Genomic DNA, 14746 nt, shown 5'->3' with positions numbered 1-14746 from the left:
GGCACCTGGAGGGGGAGAGGAGACAAATGAGCGGAAGTTCCACTTTTGGGTGGGTCTAAGGTGCCCATATACAGGAGGATTATTGCAGCGAATTAGACTATTTTAGAACTAATCTGACAATTATCCACTTTCTGACCACCCATAATTACATAATTACTATGAAGTGTCCAGGTTGGTGACGCAGCCTTTGCATGAATGATTTCCTCACTTTACCTATCTGCTACAGATTAAAGCCATATGTGGGTGAAAGCAGGGACCAGCCGAATTTCGATCCATGTATGGGCAGGCTGATTGTACCCAAGTCAATCCATCGATCAACTCGGGTACAACCAGTCTGTCAGACTTTTCTGCATAGGATTACTGCCAGCGCCTAGCATTAATCATTGTATACTGCCAGTCAGGAAGGCTCCCTGCGCCCCCTGCTGGCAGAATATAATAGTGCTGCGGGAGGCATTCAGTGCTGATGGGGGAATCGATTGATTTTCTTTCCTCTCATCTCTGGTGGAAGAAAAGAAAATCAAGTAATCTATGACTTGCCTAAATCATGCAACCTATTGTTTTACCTGTGCTGTCGCTCAGTCTGTCTCTGAATTCTCTCCTGTGAAGCGTATTTTCATCCTGCAGGAAAAAAAAATAAAAATCAACTGAATGCCTAATTTATATTAACAAAAAAAAACAGCTGAACCTGTAAGCAGCAAGATAATTTCAGGAGAAATCAGTTTAAAGCTGAACTCCAAGCAAAGAGCTAAATACACAGATGAAATGCATATAATGGAGCGGTTTTACCTGCCAAAGGATTTGTATTTCTGTCCATCCAGTCCTGAGTTTACACAGCTCTGTCACATGGCACAGCCTGGTCTGACAGGGCAGACCCGAATTCTCTTTGCTGCTAGTAAATAACACTTACAGGTCTTGTCCCTCCCCCAGCCTGTGACTCCACAATGTGGGGGGAAGCAATAGATGTATGAACTCATCTCTCTGTCATTCTGCACTCTCTTCCTAGAACGCTCCTTGTTAGTGCATAAGCGCTGAGCTGAATATCTCATTGTGCTACGTTTCCTTCTCACAGTCTGAGCTCTGTAAAATGCAATGCAATATGGCTACCTGGAGGTGTTTTGTATACGGATGGTGTACAAACAGCCCCCCCCCATAGAAATGTAATTTCCTGCTTATCTGATTGGCTTACTGATTCTCCCAAGTCTACACTAAGATAGAAGTCAGATTTTGAGCATCCCCTGCAACAAAAATGTAATTTCTGGTGAGATACTCCCAAAGGAAAATTATGTCTAAAGGGATGCAGACCTTGCCACTTTCTTCATTAGAGCCCTGCAGGTGCAGCAGCTGATTGAGAATGATATAATCACTCCCATACAGATTCACTTTGCACATGGACACAGAGAAACAAACAGTTATTTATTCAGAATAGCAAAAAGTAGGAATCTGCAACAAAGTTTGTTAAAATCCCTACAATGTACAGAGATCACTTAGAGGGAAACGTTTTTCAAAAAAAGTGGAGCTACTCTTTAACAATGAATTAGTGAATATACCTTGTTTCCCCGAAAATAAGACCTAGCGTGATTGTCGCAATATAAGCCCTACCCCCCCCCAAATAAGCCCTAGTTAAAGTCCTTGTAGGTCTTATTTTCATGGTAGGGCTTATTTTCAGGGAAACAGGGTAGGGCTTATTTGGGGGGTAGGGCTTATATTGCAGCCATCACTGACAATCACGCTAGGTCTTATTTTCGGGGAAACAGGGTAGCTCTGCATTCATTTGTGTCTTATATATCTGCTTGGAGTTTACCTCTAAAGCTGGCCATACACTAGTAGATTTTCAAATGAATAAACAATTGTATGAAAATTCTCAGAACATCCAATAACCTGACGAATGTTCGAAACTACTTACAAATTTAATTTGCTTTTAACATTAGATTTTGCAATGACCTTTCCGAATGAAAACTTCATTGTTAAAAATTAATTCGCTCTGGAAAAATTTTCCATTCTGTACGTTCCAAATTTTCTCGTCACTGCAGTTGAAAATGAATGTCAATTTGACCCCCACTAGTCATTAGAAAAGCAAAAGAATGCTCTTAAAATGAAAAGTTTTGAACAAAAATTCGATCTTATGGTGTTACGGGGGGAATGGACAGTGGGGGCCACATAAAACCCCTGTACAAAGGTCTTAGGTTTGATTCACATACACTATATTTTCAAAAGTATTAGGACGCCTGCCTTTACACGCACATGAACTTTAATGGCATCCCAGTCTTAGTCTGTAGGGTTCACTACTGAGTTGGCCCACCCTTTGCAGCTATAACAGCTTCAACTCTTCTGGGAAGGCCGTCCACAAGGTTTAGGAGTGTGTTTATTGGAATGTTTGACAATTCTTCCAGAAGTGCATTTGTGAGGTCAAGCATTGATGTGGATGAGAAGGCCTGGCTCACAGTCTCCGCTCTAATTCACCACAAATTTGTTCTGGGTTGAGGTCAGGACTCTGTGCAGGCCAGTCAAGTTCCCCCACCCCAAACTCGCTCATTCATGTCTTTATGAACCTTGTCTGTGCACTGGTGCGCAGTCATGTTGGAACAAGAAGGGGCCATCCCCAAACTGTTCCCAGAAATTTGGGAGCATGAAATTGTCCAAAATGTCTTGGTATGCTGACACCTTAAGAGTTCCCTTCACTGGAACTAAGGGGTCAAGCCCAACCCCTGACAAAACAACGACACACCATAATCCCCCCTCCACAAAATCATTTGGAGGGGTGGCCCAATACTTTTGACAGTATAGTGTGGGTGAGCGAGTTTGGAGTGGAGGAATTTGACTGGCCTGCCCTCAACCCAATAGAACACCTTTGGGATGAATTAGAGCAGCGTGAGAATTTTTACAGTATATGACACTTGTATTCACACCTGAACAGGACTGAAAAAATGGACAGGACTGTTTTTAAAAACGAACTGTGGGCGGGCCCGGACCTATGTGAACCGCCTCAATAGAAAAGCCGGTTCGGTTCATGTCATGCGAATCAGATGCGGTTCAAAACGCAATCCAATTCACATATATGTCACCGAAGCCTTAAAGAGTGAGTGGCCAACAGTCCCTGGAACAGAATAGAAAGGGAAGAGACCAGGCCCTTTAGAGTACAAGGTAAAGAAGTTCCTAGGGGGAGCAAAAATCTTATCAGGGTATTTCCAATCTCCAAATAGAAAGAGTTGGAAAAGTGGTTGCAAGAGGAAAGCCTTTGAGGCCTTGGGAACTTTAAAGGACCCTAGACTGGAAACAGCACTGGTAGAAGCCACAGGCTGATCCTCCAGTTTCAGAGTGCTGTGCACCACATCCTTGCCAGCTGAAACTTTCTCCTTAAAGCTCCTCAATCATCCAGGGTCTGGAGAGACTCAGAGTCTCAGAAAGAGTCCTTGCTTCTAATGACTCCAAAGCCACTACATTTTCAAATAGAAAATCTGCAAGAGAAGTCTTGCATGAATGTAGTAATTACCTCAGCCAAATGGGAACAAAATCCAGCCACACCCAACTGAGCCAATGAGAACTCCAATGATGGAATAGTCTCTAACAGCAGAGGGCAATATGTCTCCAGGCTGCAGATGTTTCCACCATCAGCAGACACACTGAAACCTTCCTAAGTAGAGTGTAAGCTGGGGACACCCAGAACCCAGTACAGTAGGGCTGTTCCCCCCATGTCTAGAATTAGATGCAAGGCTCTTGGTAGGAAGAAAGGCCTTGGGTATTCACAAAACCAAGACAGCTGGTAGCTGGTGAGGGTTGAATGCCTGTTAACCCCTTCTGCTGTAGAAGCTGGCAAGAACAGGTGATTTAACGATGCCAAGTGACCGATGTAAATAAGGTAGCTCACGAGTTTGGCCTGACTGTCCTATTCACCAAGCAAGTCTTCAGAGACAAGGTAAGCACCGAGGCAATGTTAGTGGCTCTGGACCTGGAAAGTACTTCAGAGTTAATTTTTACCAGAACACAGTCTGGGGATCAACCCACTCGGAACCCAGTGCCCGAAGGTCACTTCCAGGCAATCTCTACAACATCCAGTCCAGTAGGGTTCAGATGTGGTCCTCCAAATACTAGGCTGAAGATAGCTGTGCTGGATAGTTGAAATCAGAGAGACAAACCCCAGCAGTGATGTAGACTAGAATTTTGATGGAAGAAAAAAATGAACAAAAAAACATGAACCAAAATAGTTTAATCTTCAACACGGCGGAGCTAAAAAAATAGACATCTCTATTCTCTTAGGACACTAGCAGAAAGCTAGCTGATAGCAGGAGGGGTTATTCTGGGCAGGTCTTTTCCCGTGTTTGCCAGTGTCCTATCCTCCTGTAGGTGACAGCATAACCCAAAAGGTTAAAGAGTTCCTATGTCCCTCAGTGGAGGAAAAAAAAAACCCACAAAGAAAAGCATCCATTCATTTGATGTCTATCAGCATTACTATACCTATTAGTCAGGATTACCTTGCTGCCCTTTTCTGTGAAGAAGACTTCTCCTTTGGCTGAGAGCGGAGTTGATGTTGAGGATACTGGAGAGGACATGTCACTGAGCTGTAATGAGAAGAAAAAAAACGCAGGTGTTTATTGTATACTGTGTGGGGCTGCTATGGGATCATAATGAACCCAAAGACCTTACCAGTAGTCTCTCCTATCAAGTTTCATTATTACAATATGCTGCTTCTTACAATACTGACATCTCTTTGCTCCATGTGCTAGTTCTGTGTTGACTGAAAGTGTCAGAGGTTTCTCCATACACAGAAATTGGATGCAGAGGTCCCCAAAACCACTGAAACTCCACCAATCGGGACACAAAGTCAGGGTAATGGGATCATTAAATAATAAATAAAAAGTTTCATCAAACAAAATGACAAAGCTTTATTTTCTGAAAAAGTGATATAATTTGCCAGCTCAATCGCAAACCGAATGGCCAACTTCTTGAGTATAGTCTGAATATAGGTCTGGGGACAAATTCCCATTCGTTTTACGCAGTATATTTCTTCCAGGACGTAAGGTTATCCCACTACTTGTACTAAGAATATCCCTGATTTAATAAACTAAGTCAAATACAAAAGATTTCCAGACAGCGTATGCTGTTAGGCATTTATCCATAGCCAGGAGCCAATAAAAAAAACTAAATCTTCCAATTCAACCTGAACATAACTGTTCATTAACTACAGCCCCCCCGTTGGCCTTCAAGATTTCCTCACACATACTGTGGGCTTCATTACAGAAATGATCTGATCTAAGAAACGTTTTTTGCTTGGGTCGCCAAACATGCATTACTATTGGTGACAAAAGATTGGGTGGCACTCAGAGAGACAGATGGGAATTCTGGAGGCAATCAATGATGGTAACATCAAAGAACTGCAATAAGTATCATCACTTCCATGAAAACAAACTATTAGCTGATCAACAGAAAAATGGTCATTTTATTGCACTGTATCATTTTTGATCACAGATCATTTTATGAACAGCATATTATCTAGAATGTGAAACTACATACTGTACTTTACCTATTTTTGAGACATGAACTTAAAATGAACATTTCCTAACTTATATGGAATATCTGGAAATATTTATTATGCCTAAGCACTACTTTAACCGCTTCAGCCCCGGGAAGATTTTACCCCCTTCCTGACCAGAGCACTATTTACAATTTGGCACTGAGCTGCTTTAACTGGTAATTGCGCGGTCATGCAATGCTGTACCCAACTGAAATTTGCTTTTCCAACAAATAGAGCTTTCTTTTGGTGGCATTTGATCACCTCTGTGGTTTTTATTTTTTGCGCTATAAACAAAAAAAGAGCGACAATTTTGAAAAAAAAAAAATATATTTTTTTTTACTTTCTGCTATAATACATATCCAAAAAAATATATAAAAAATTAAATGTATTAATCAGTTTAGGCCGATATATATAAAAATCGCAATAGGCGTATATTGATTGGTTTGCGCAAAAGTTATTTAGGACAAAAGGTAAATAACAATAAAAAAAAAATAAAAGTCCTTAAATCGATCTCGTTATCTGTACACACAGATGATGGGATCGATTTAGGGATTTTTAAAAAATTGTTTTTACTGGTAATGGCGATGATCTGCGATTTTTAGTGGGACTGCGACATTGTGGTGGACAAATCACCAAATTACACTTTTTGGAGACCAGTGACATTATTACATTGATCAGTGCTATAAAAATGCACTGATCAATGTAAAAAATGACACTGGCAGGGAAGGGGTTGAACACTAGGGGACGATCAAGTGGTTAAGTGTGTTCCCTCAGTGTGTTCTAACTGTAGGGGGGATGGGCTACCTAAGACGTGACAGAAATCACTGTTCCAGATCACTGGGGACAGTAGATCCCTGTCATGTCACTAGGCAGAACAGGGAAATGCATTGTTTACATAGGCAGTTCCCCCGTTCTGCCTCTCCTTGCTGCGATCGCGGGCCGCTGGCTATCCTGCTTTTATAAACTGACATACAGGTATGTCACTTTGCACAGGAGTTCCATTCTGTGACGTATATCAGCGTGAGCCTGTCGGCAGGTGGTTAAAAGACTTTACCTTTTGTAATAAATTCCTCTTGAAACATAGCAGTGCACTTACTTACAGTTTGCCCAGTTAGTTCTGTGCCCACAACTTTAAGGTCTGTACACACAATCAGAAACTCTTATGAAAAATACCAGTTTCGAATCGATCGTACGATAATCTGATCGTAAGTAGACAGCTTTCAAGAGCCGATCAGGACAGGACGTGCAAAATTATAAGGAAGGGACAAGCATGAAAATTTTTCTTGTACGATACCAGATCGTACGATTGTCGTTTAATCAGCAAAGTTTTTGTCCAAAAATACAATACATTACTTCCAAATTTTTATTCTGTTGTACGAAAATTTTCGTAACTTTAGTAACCTCTTCATTTTCGATAGGAGACTAGCATACAAAGAAAAATGAACAATCATTCGTCTGATAATTTTTATTGTGTGTACCAAGCTTTATATTTGTATATCTGCATTGTGAGATCTAAGGCACTGATCCCTGTGACTGCTAGTGACACTAGCTTAGAAATGGGATTCGATGATGTCACCACTGTGCTGTTTGCTGGAGAGAAAGCTGTACCTGATGATCTGCAAACAGGAATATCCCTGCTCTTGCATCTTCCTGTATTCATTTTGTGGATCTGATTCCTGAACGTCTCCTGCTGTTTCTTGAATTTCCCCACCAGTCATCAGATCACCAGTCATCAGAGGGGCAGTCATCAGAGGGGCAGTCATCAGCTCGCCAGTCATCAGATCACCAGTCATCAGATCACCAATCATCAGATCACCAGTCATCAGAGGGGCAGTCATCAGATCACCAGTCATCAGCTCACCAGTCATCAGAGGGGCAGTCATCAGATCACCAGTCATCAGAGGGGCAGTCATCAGATCACCAGTCATCAGAGGGGCAGTCATCAGATCACCATTCATCAGATCACCAGTCATCAGATCACCATTCATCAGATCACCAGTCATCAGAGGGGCAGTCATCAGATCACCATTCATCAGATCACCAGTCATCAGATCACCATTCATCAGATCACCAGTCATCAGATCACCATTCATCAGATCACCAGTCATCAGAGGGGCAGTCATCAGATCACCATTCATCAGATCACCAGTCATCAGATCACCATTCATCAGATCACCAGTCATCAGCTCACCAGTCATCAGAGGGGCAGTCATCAGATCACCAGTCATCAGAGGGGCAGTCATCAGATCACCATTCATCAGATCACCAGTCATCAGATCACCAGTCATCAGAGGGGCAGTCATCAGATCACCATTCATCAGATCACCAGTCATCAGATCACCATTCATCAGATCACCAGTCATCAGATCACCATTCATCAGATCACCAGTCATCAGAGGGGCAGTCATCAGATCACCATTCATCAGATCACCAGTCATCAGATCACCATTCATCAGATCACCAGTCATCAGCTCACCAGTCATCAGAGGGGCAGTCATCAGCTCACCAGTCATCAGAGGGGCAGCTCTGACATGAGGAAGCAAAGCTCTGCCTCTATCAAGATAACAAGTCACTTCCATACAGTCCACAAAGGGAAATTACAGGTAGTACTGGTGACTAGTGCTTTGTTCTCTGCCTACCTTTTTATGTACAATCTCTACAATACAGACCCTATGTCGTATTTTAGAAAATGCCTACAGTATATTGTCCATGTAAGTATTACAAATGTTTTTGATGCAAACTGCAGAACATATTAAAAGCAGTATTAAACCCAGAAGCAACCATTTATTATATTGCAGCTTACCAATTCTTAGATGTGGTGGCTGCATTCATTTTCTTTTTTTTTTTTAAGGTTTTCTTTCTTCTGTTTTGTCTGGTAAAGTTTGTTTTTCAAAAGCACAGCTTTTTCAGCTCTCCAGCAGAATTTATTAGTTTACATGGATGAGACAAACCACTTAACACTGGCAAGGGTGATTAACCACTTAAGGACCGGAAGATTTGCCTCCATTTTTGCGATATGGCACTGCGTTGTTTTAACTGACAATTGCTCGGTCGCGCAATGTTGTACCTGAACAAAATTGACGTCTTTTTTTCCCCACAAATAGAGCTTTCTTTTGGTGGTATTTGATCACCTCTGTGTTTTTTATTTTTTGCGCTATAAACAAAAGATAAGCGGCACTTTTGAAAAAACAAACAAATATTTTTTTACTTTTTGCTATAATCAATATAAAAAAAAAATAAATAAATTTTTTTTCCTCAGTTTAGGCCAATATGTATTCTTCTACATATTTTTGGTAAAAAAAAAATCGCAATAAGCGTATATTGATTGGTTTGTGCAAAAGTTATAGCATCTACAAAATAGGGGATATATATATATATATATATATGGCATTTTTAGTATTAATTTTTTTTTCTACTAGTAATGAGATTTTTAGCAGGACTGCGACATTGCGGCGGACAGATCAGACACTTTTTTGGGACCAGTGACATTTATACAGCAATCAGAGCTAAAAATAGCCACTGATTACTGTATAAATGTCACTGGCAGGGAATGAGTTAACACTAGGGGGCGAGTAAGGGGTTAAGTGTTCCCTAGGGAGGTGTTTCTAACTGTGGGGGTAGTGTAGTAACTGGACGTAGAGAGAGATCGCTGTTCCTGATCACTAGGAACAGCAGGTCTCTGTCTCTCTCTCCCCTCCCCTGTCAGAACGGGGATCTGTCTGTTTACATACACAGATCCCCATTTTGGCTCTCTGAGGAGCGATCGCGGGTGGCTGGGGGACATCGCAGCTGCTGGCCACGTGCATCTTACGTTGCGCCCCCTATACCCCTTAAAGCGTCCGCTGTACAACTATGGCGATTCGTGCAGGGGAGCCAACCTGCCGCCGGCTGGTCGGCAGGTAGTTAAAATGATCAGCTTTTATTCATTTATGTAAAACCTTTATGAAGTGTGAGCTGGAGTTTGGCTTCAATTTGTTAGTGTAGCTAATCTGCTAATACATTTAACACTACCCTCTCCCAAGACAGACATTGGTGCCGTCTGCTGTGCCCCCTGTACTCAGTCCTCCAGAGTTACGTCCCACTAATACAGGAGGTGTATTACTGGCCGGATTGCCAGGTGAAAACAGAGGGGAAAAAAAAACAGAGAATAGAAAACTAATGCAACCACCACATCTAAAAATTGGTAAACTGCAATATAATAGATTTTTGGGTTTTGGTTTAATACCGCCTTAAGTCACATGAAAATCGAAAAAATTTCCATAACGATCTTTTAAGAAACATATGACAGAAGATGCTAATTATTTTGTATTACCTGTACAGGGCTGATAGGAGGAGGAGGCGGAGCCTTGCGTTTTTTGGGAGTTCCACTTCTTTCTGAGCTTAATCTATTCGCTTGATCATGCTGAAAGTTTCATAGGCCAGAAAAAGTGAGCTGTTAGTTGGGTTAGTGGAAACTGAGCAAGACTATATAGTTCTAGAACTATGGCAAGAAATACTACTGATTGCTAGTGCAGAGTAAAGATATCACAAGGAATAGTAATCTCAAACAGAAGAAGTATAGCTACTCTATGTCCATCTCAAAAGTAAAAAAAAAAAAAAAAAAAAGAGTATCTTGCCGCAATGAAAGCATGCAACTCTGATAATCTTCGCTCGACATGCAGAAATGTCCAGAAGGGTGCAGTTTAGATACAGTGTCCAATTGTAGACACTGTACTCATATATCATAGAATAAAACCCAACTCTGGGCTATTTTCTTTTTTTTTACGGCTCCCTTGGAGGTGGGAGCAATACTTGTCTCCTCTCTGCTGCTGTCCCCTGCAGTAAAGCTTTCCAACCACTAGATGTCCTCAGTTTTCTGGACTAAATGACATCCAACATCATTCAACCCAAAAGACTGAGGATATACTGTAAGAGCAGGGTGTCATGGACCGCCCCTGAGGGGCATCAGCATAGCAATTTACATTCACATACAATGATGTAGGGAGTGGCGCTGACATAATCACATCAGATCACTTTTTGGCATTATTGAGGACTGCCCAGTACTGGGATAGGATCCAAAGAGCTAGAAGACACTGCAAGTCACATGATCAGCCTGGAGATTTCTGTATATATCTGTTTCACGCCACCTTTTCTTTTTGACAGAATGAAGTATTTCAAAGCTATAGCAATAACTATAATTAGATAATATAGTGTAGCGCAACTGTTGCCATAGTACCATAGTACTCCCCGTATGTGTGTTCCATATGTTACGGAGTCCAATGATTGTGAAATCCATATACTGTATTGTTTGTTTGTTGTATTATGCATCCTGTATTTCTATGTATACTTACTTGTGTGCATTGTAGATTTGTCATATCTACAACCTTTTTCATAATAAAATTACACCAGCAAATACTTCAGAGTAGCCTTTTCCCTCTAAAGTACCATAAGAGGAACACATTTCCATTTTTTTTATTATATATACCATAAGGTGCAATAACCAAGTTAGTAAACATTTGCATACAACAAAGTGCAATAGTGCAATATAGTGCTGTTATGAAGATCCCACAGTTCATTCAAAATGACATAATAGTCCAATATAATACGATCTACAAAGTCCAGTAGTCCTTAGCAATATAGATCAAGTGAAAAGAAACACCCAAAAGTGTCTTTGAATATATTTCATTATACTATGTTCCAGGTACAAGTCAGCAGAGACCAGCTCTTTAATCCTTCTTACTGCACCCCCGATGGCTCTATCCTCCAGCTCCACTAGCATGAGTCACACTTCTCCCACAGGCATTATGGAAGATACAAGAGGCACAGACTAATGCCCCGTACACACGGTCGGATTTTCCGATGGAAAATGTCCGATCGGAGCGTGTTGTCGGATATTCCGACCGTGTGTGGGCTCCATCGGACATTTTCCATCGGATTTTCTGACACACAAAGTTGGAGAGCAGGAGATAAAATTTTCCGACAACAAAATCCGTTGTTGGAAATTCCGATCGTGTGTACACAAATCCGACGGACAAAGTGCCACGCATGCTCAGAATAAATAAAGAGATGAAAGCTATTGGCCACTGCCCCGTTTATAGTCCCGACGTACATGTTTTACGTCACCGCGTTTAAAACGATTGGATTTTCCGACAACTTTGTGTGACCGTGTGTATGCAAGACAAGTTTGAGCCAACATCCATCGGAAAAAATCCATGGATTTTGTTGTCGGAATGTCCGAACAAAGTCCGACCGTGTGTACAGGGCAATAGTGTTCTCCTTCTTAAAAAAAACTTTAGGCCTACTGAAGAAGCCCAATAACAAGGGTGCAACGAGTTTAAGGAGGAGCCGAGCCTGTGACGTCACGCCGTGCACTCACCCGGGCGTTGAGCCTGCGTTTGTCACGGCTGGGCTCAGCCCTTCCTTCTCTGAGCTGGCCGCTCAGCTGACGGCTAATTGCCAGCTCTTATCTCTCCACAGTCACTCAGCTGTTAATGATATCCTGCTCGTCAGTCCTGCCTACTTAAGACGTCCAGCCCAGAGGATCTCTGCCTTCACCTTAGTCAACATCAAAGAGACGCTCTCCTGCATTCCTGTTTAAAGACTTGCTTGGCTTACATCCCTTCTGGCTCCAGATCCTGCCTGCTGTTTTACTACGCTCACCTCCGACTCCCTGACGTTTGGCTTGTCTGACTATCCGTTCCGGTTACTGAACTCTGGCCATGTTTTGACTATGTTTTTTCTATTTACTTTTATTATTAAACAAGTGTGATTTAACTGTACTTCTGTCTCGTTCTGATTTCATGGTTTCTGACAGCGTTAGACTATTGGTACCGAACACTTTTGTCAAGTTCTGTTTTTAGTCAGTGCATGTCTTTATATGTGGGAATAAAAGTCGTTTTTATGTTTGAGGTGAGCAGGTTATTCACCTGGTGAAGGAGGAACACAATAGGATGAAATATATTTGAAGACACTTTTGGGCGTTTCTTTAAACTTGATCTATATTGCTACTTTGTAGATTGTATTATATTGGACTATTATGTAATTTTGAATGAGCTGTGGGATCTTCACAACTTAGCACTATATTACACTATTGCACTTTATAGCATATGCAAATGTTTACTAACTTAGTTATTGCACCTTATGGTATATATATTTGCTGTTAAGTTGCGCTAGACTATATTATCTAATTCTTGTTACATAGCACTGGGTGGAGCACTGTAAGTCCCCTTTTCACAGGGGGCGGATCCGCTCAGAGGACTCTGCCAGCTCAGCGGGGGAATCGCTTCGTTGATCTCCGCTGAGCAGGCGGATGACAGGTCCGACTCCGCTCACGGTGCAGGGACGGACCTGTCAGAGCCCCGCTGTCCTCTACAGGAGATCGGATGAAAACGGATCCGCCTGTCTGTTTTTATCCAATCCCATCCGATCTGCTGGACAAATGGCGAATGTATCGCTATACGCTTGTTCTGAGCGTATATTATCGTATCAGATGGCAGGCAGGTGTCAGTGGACACATCCCCGCTGACCTCCGCCTGCCCATACAAGTCAATGGGTGGCCTGTTTGGATCTGCTTGAAAAATGGACAGGCGGATCCGAGTCAGCCTATCGAGTGAAAGGGGCCTTAGTGTTTGAGCTAACAACTTGATACATACATTCTATAGATCATTTTTGTAGTTTCACTTTATTTCAGGCTGATAGCGCCGGTTTTCTTTTTTCTTTACCATAGCAATAACTGCCACTGATAAACTTCTGGTCTGTGGGCACTCACAGACCAGTATCTAAAGGTCCTATGTGATTTTGATTGTTACAAGATGCACTCATTCTCTAGATGTAAAGGGAAGAAAGTCAACAATCAAAAGATGGGAGAATGGTAATAAAGCTATAAAAATCAAGCAACAAACTGTTTACAATTTAAACTCGTAGACTAACAGTTAGGATGAGCTAAATGCACAAAACCAAAGCAGCAAATTAGATTTTAGTTTACTGTGAATAGTACAAGATTAATTGTTCCGATTGGTCACTATGATTTGCAGTATTTTGCATTGGTAAATAAGTTTGAAAACTTTTCGTCATTATGTGCAGCAGAGATCCTTCCAAAGTAATAACAAAGAGCCCCAGAACACGCACAGACAGCGACCTTCAATGCAGCTTTAAGAGGTATTGGCCTGGGCGTAAAGTATAACTTTATTTTACTTTTAAATAGATTTCCATTGGAAGACTCTACTTTGTGTGTCAGAGGTCACAAGGACAACAAAGAGGATGGATCTCCTAATAGAGGTGCTTATACTTTCCTACTCCAAAAAAAAAAAAAAAATCTGCGCTGAACTCATAAAGGGGGTGTTTTGAGCAGAAATGTTTTTGGATCATTGATAAGTACCTGCAATGGCTTGGTTGGGCTTCTTAGTCCTGTGTAGAGAAATAAGTTGAAATTCAGTTAATTAAAGGGTATGTCTGGGCAAAAAAAAAAACATTTTAAGTATATCTCTACAATACATGTACATTATCCTGTGTCTTATCCCTGCAAGTACAGAAAAACGATTGTTGATCCTGCATGAAATCCAGTGACATCCCAACCTTCTGTTGGCTGACAATGCTTCCTTTGCTGCACTGAAATCCTAAGCAATGTCGTCAGCCCTGCCTGCTTTACTGTATATACTTGTTACTTTCCCATCAAAACAATTTTTCTGTCATGACTGCCAAGAGCCTGGCCGCATACTTTGTGTAGGGAAAGGGCTTTGGGGGAAATGTAGTTCTGGGGGTTGTGCGTATGTGAATACTAACTGATCTTCCAGTGGCTGTCCCTGCAAGAACTTTAAACATCTGGTAATTATGACACAGGGTGTAATAAAAGATGTTTCTCTAAAAAGTAAAAAAAAAATAAAAAAAGAATGCTCTAGAGCAGCAGTCTCCAAACGATGGCCCTTTGCTTGCCTTGCCTTATTCAGCCCTTGGGGCACTGTTCCTACCACTGAAATGAGGCACTATTACTCCCATTGATACAAGCCACTATTCCACCCACTGACACCAACAATGAGGCACCATTCCTTTCACTGACACCCACAGTGGGGAACTATTCATCTCACTGATACCAACAATGGGGCATTTTTCCATTTTTCCTTCCACTGACACCAGTGATGGGGCACTATTCCTCCCACTGACACCAATGATGGGGCACTATTGTCAGAGCTGAGCTCAGCTCTTCCTTCTGAGCTGGCCGTTCAGATGTCAGCTAATTGCCAGCTCCTAGCTCTCCTTACT

The 14746-nt window shown here is 41.7% G+C and overlaps 1 protein-coding gene across 2 annotated transcripts in view; it reads right to left on the bottom strand.

Annotated features, from left to right (window-relative positions):
* RAI14 (retinoic acid induced 14) overlaps positions 1 to 14746 on the bottom strand; it is a 277999-nt gene that overhangs the window by 39820 nt on the left and 223433 nt on the right. Inside the window, exons 10-13 of one of the 2 annotated variants that reach the window (XM_073620881.1) lie at positions 13866 to 13894; positions 9822 to 9911; positions 4470 to 4556; positions 564 to 618 (exon numbers count right to left, since the gene is read on the bottom strand). In XM_073620881.1, the coding sequence (XP_073476982.1) occupies positions 564 to 618; positions 4470 to 4556; positions 9822 to 9911; positions 13866 to 13894 (261 nt within the window). The remainder of the gene's footprint in view (positions 1 to 563; positions 619 to 4469; positions 4557 to 9821; positions 9912 to 13865; positions 13895 to 14746) is intronic. The other variant, XM_073620891.1, reaches the window with a different exon arrangement.

Source organism: Aquarana catesbeiana, linkage group LG01 (genome assembly GCF_042186555.1).
Source record: "Aquarana catesbeiana isolate 2022-GZ linkage group LG01, ASM4218655v1, whole genome shotgun sequence".
In the NCBI taxonomy this organism is placed as follows: Eukaryota; Metazoa; Chordata; class Amphibia; order Anura; family Ranidae; genus Aquarana; species Aquarana catesbeiana.
This window is presented reverse-complemented; position numbering and strand designations above follow the sequence as displayed.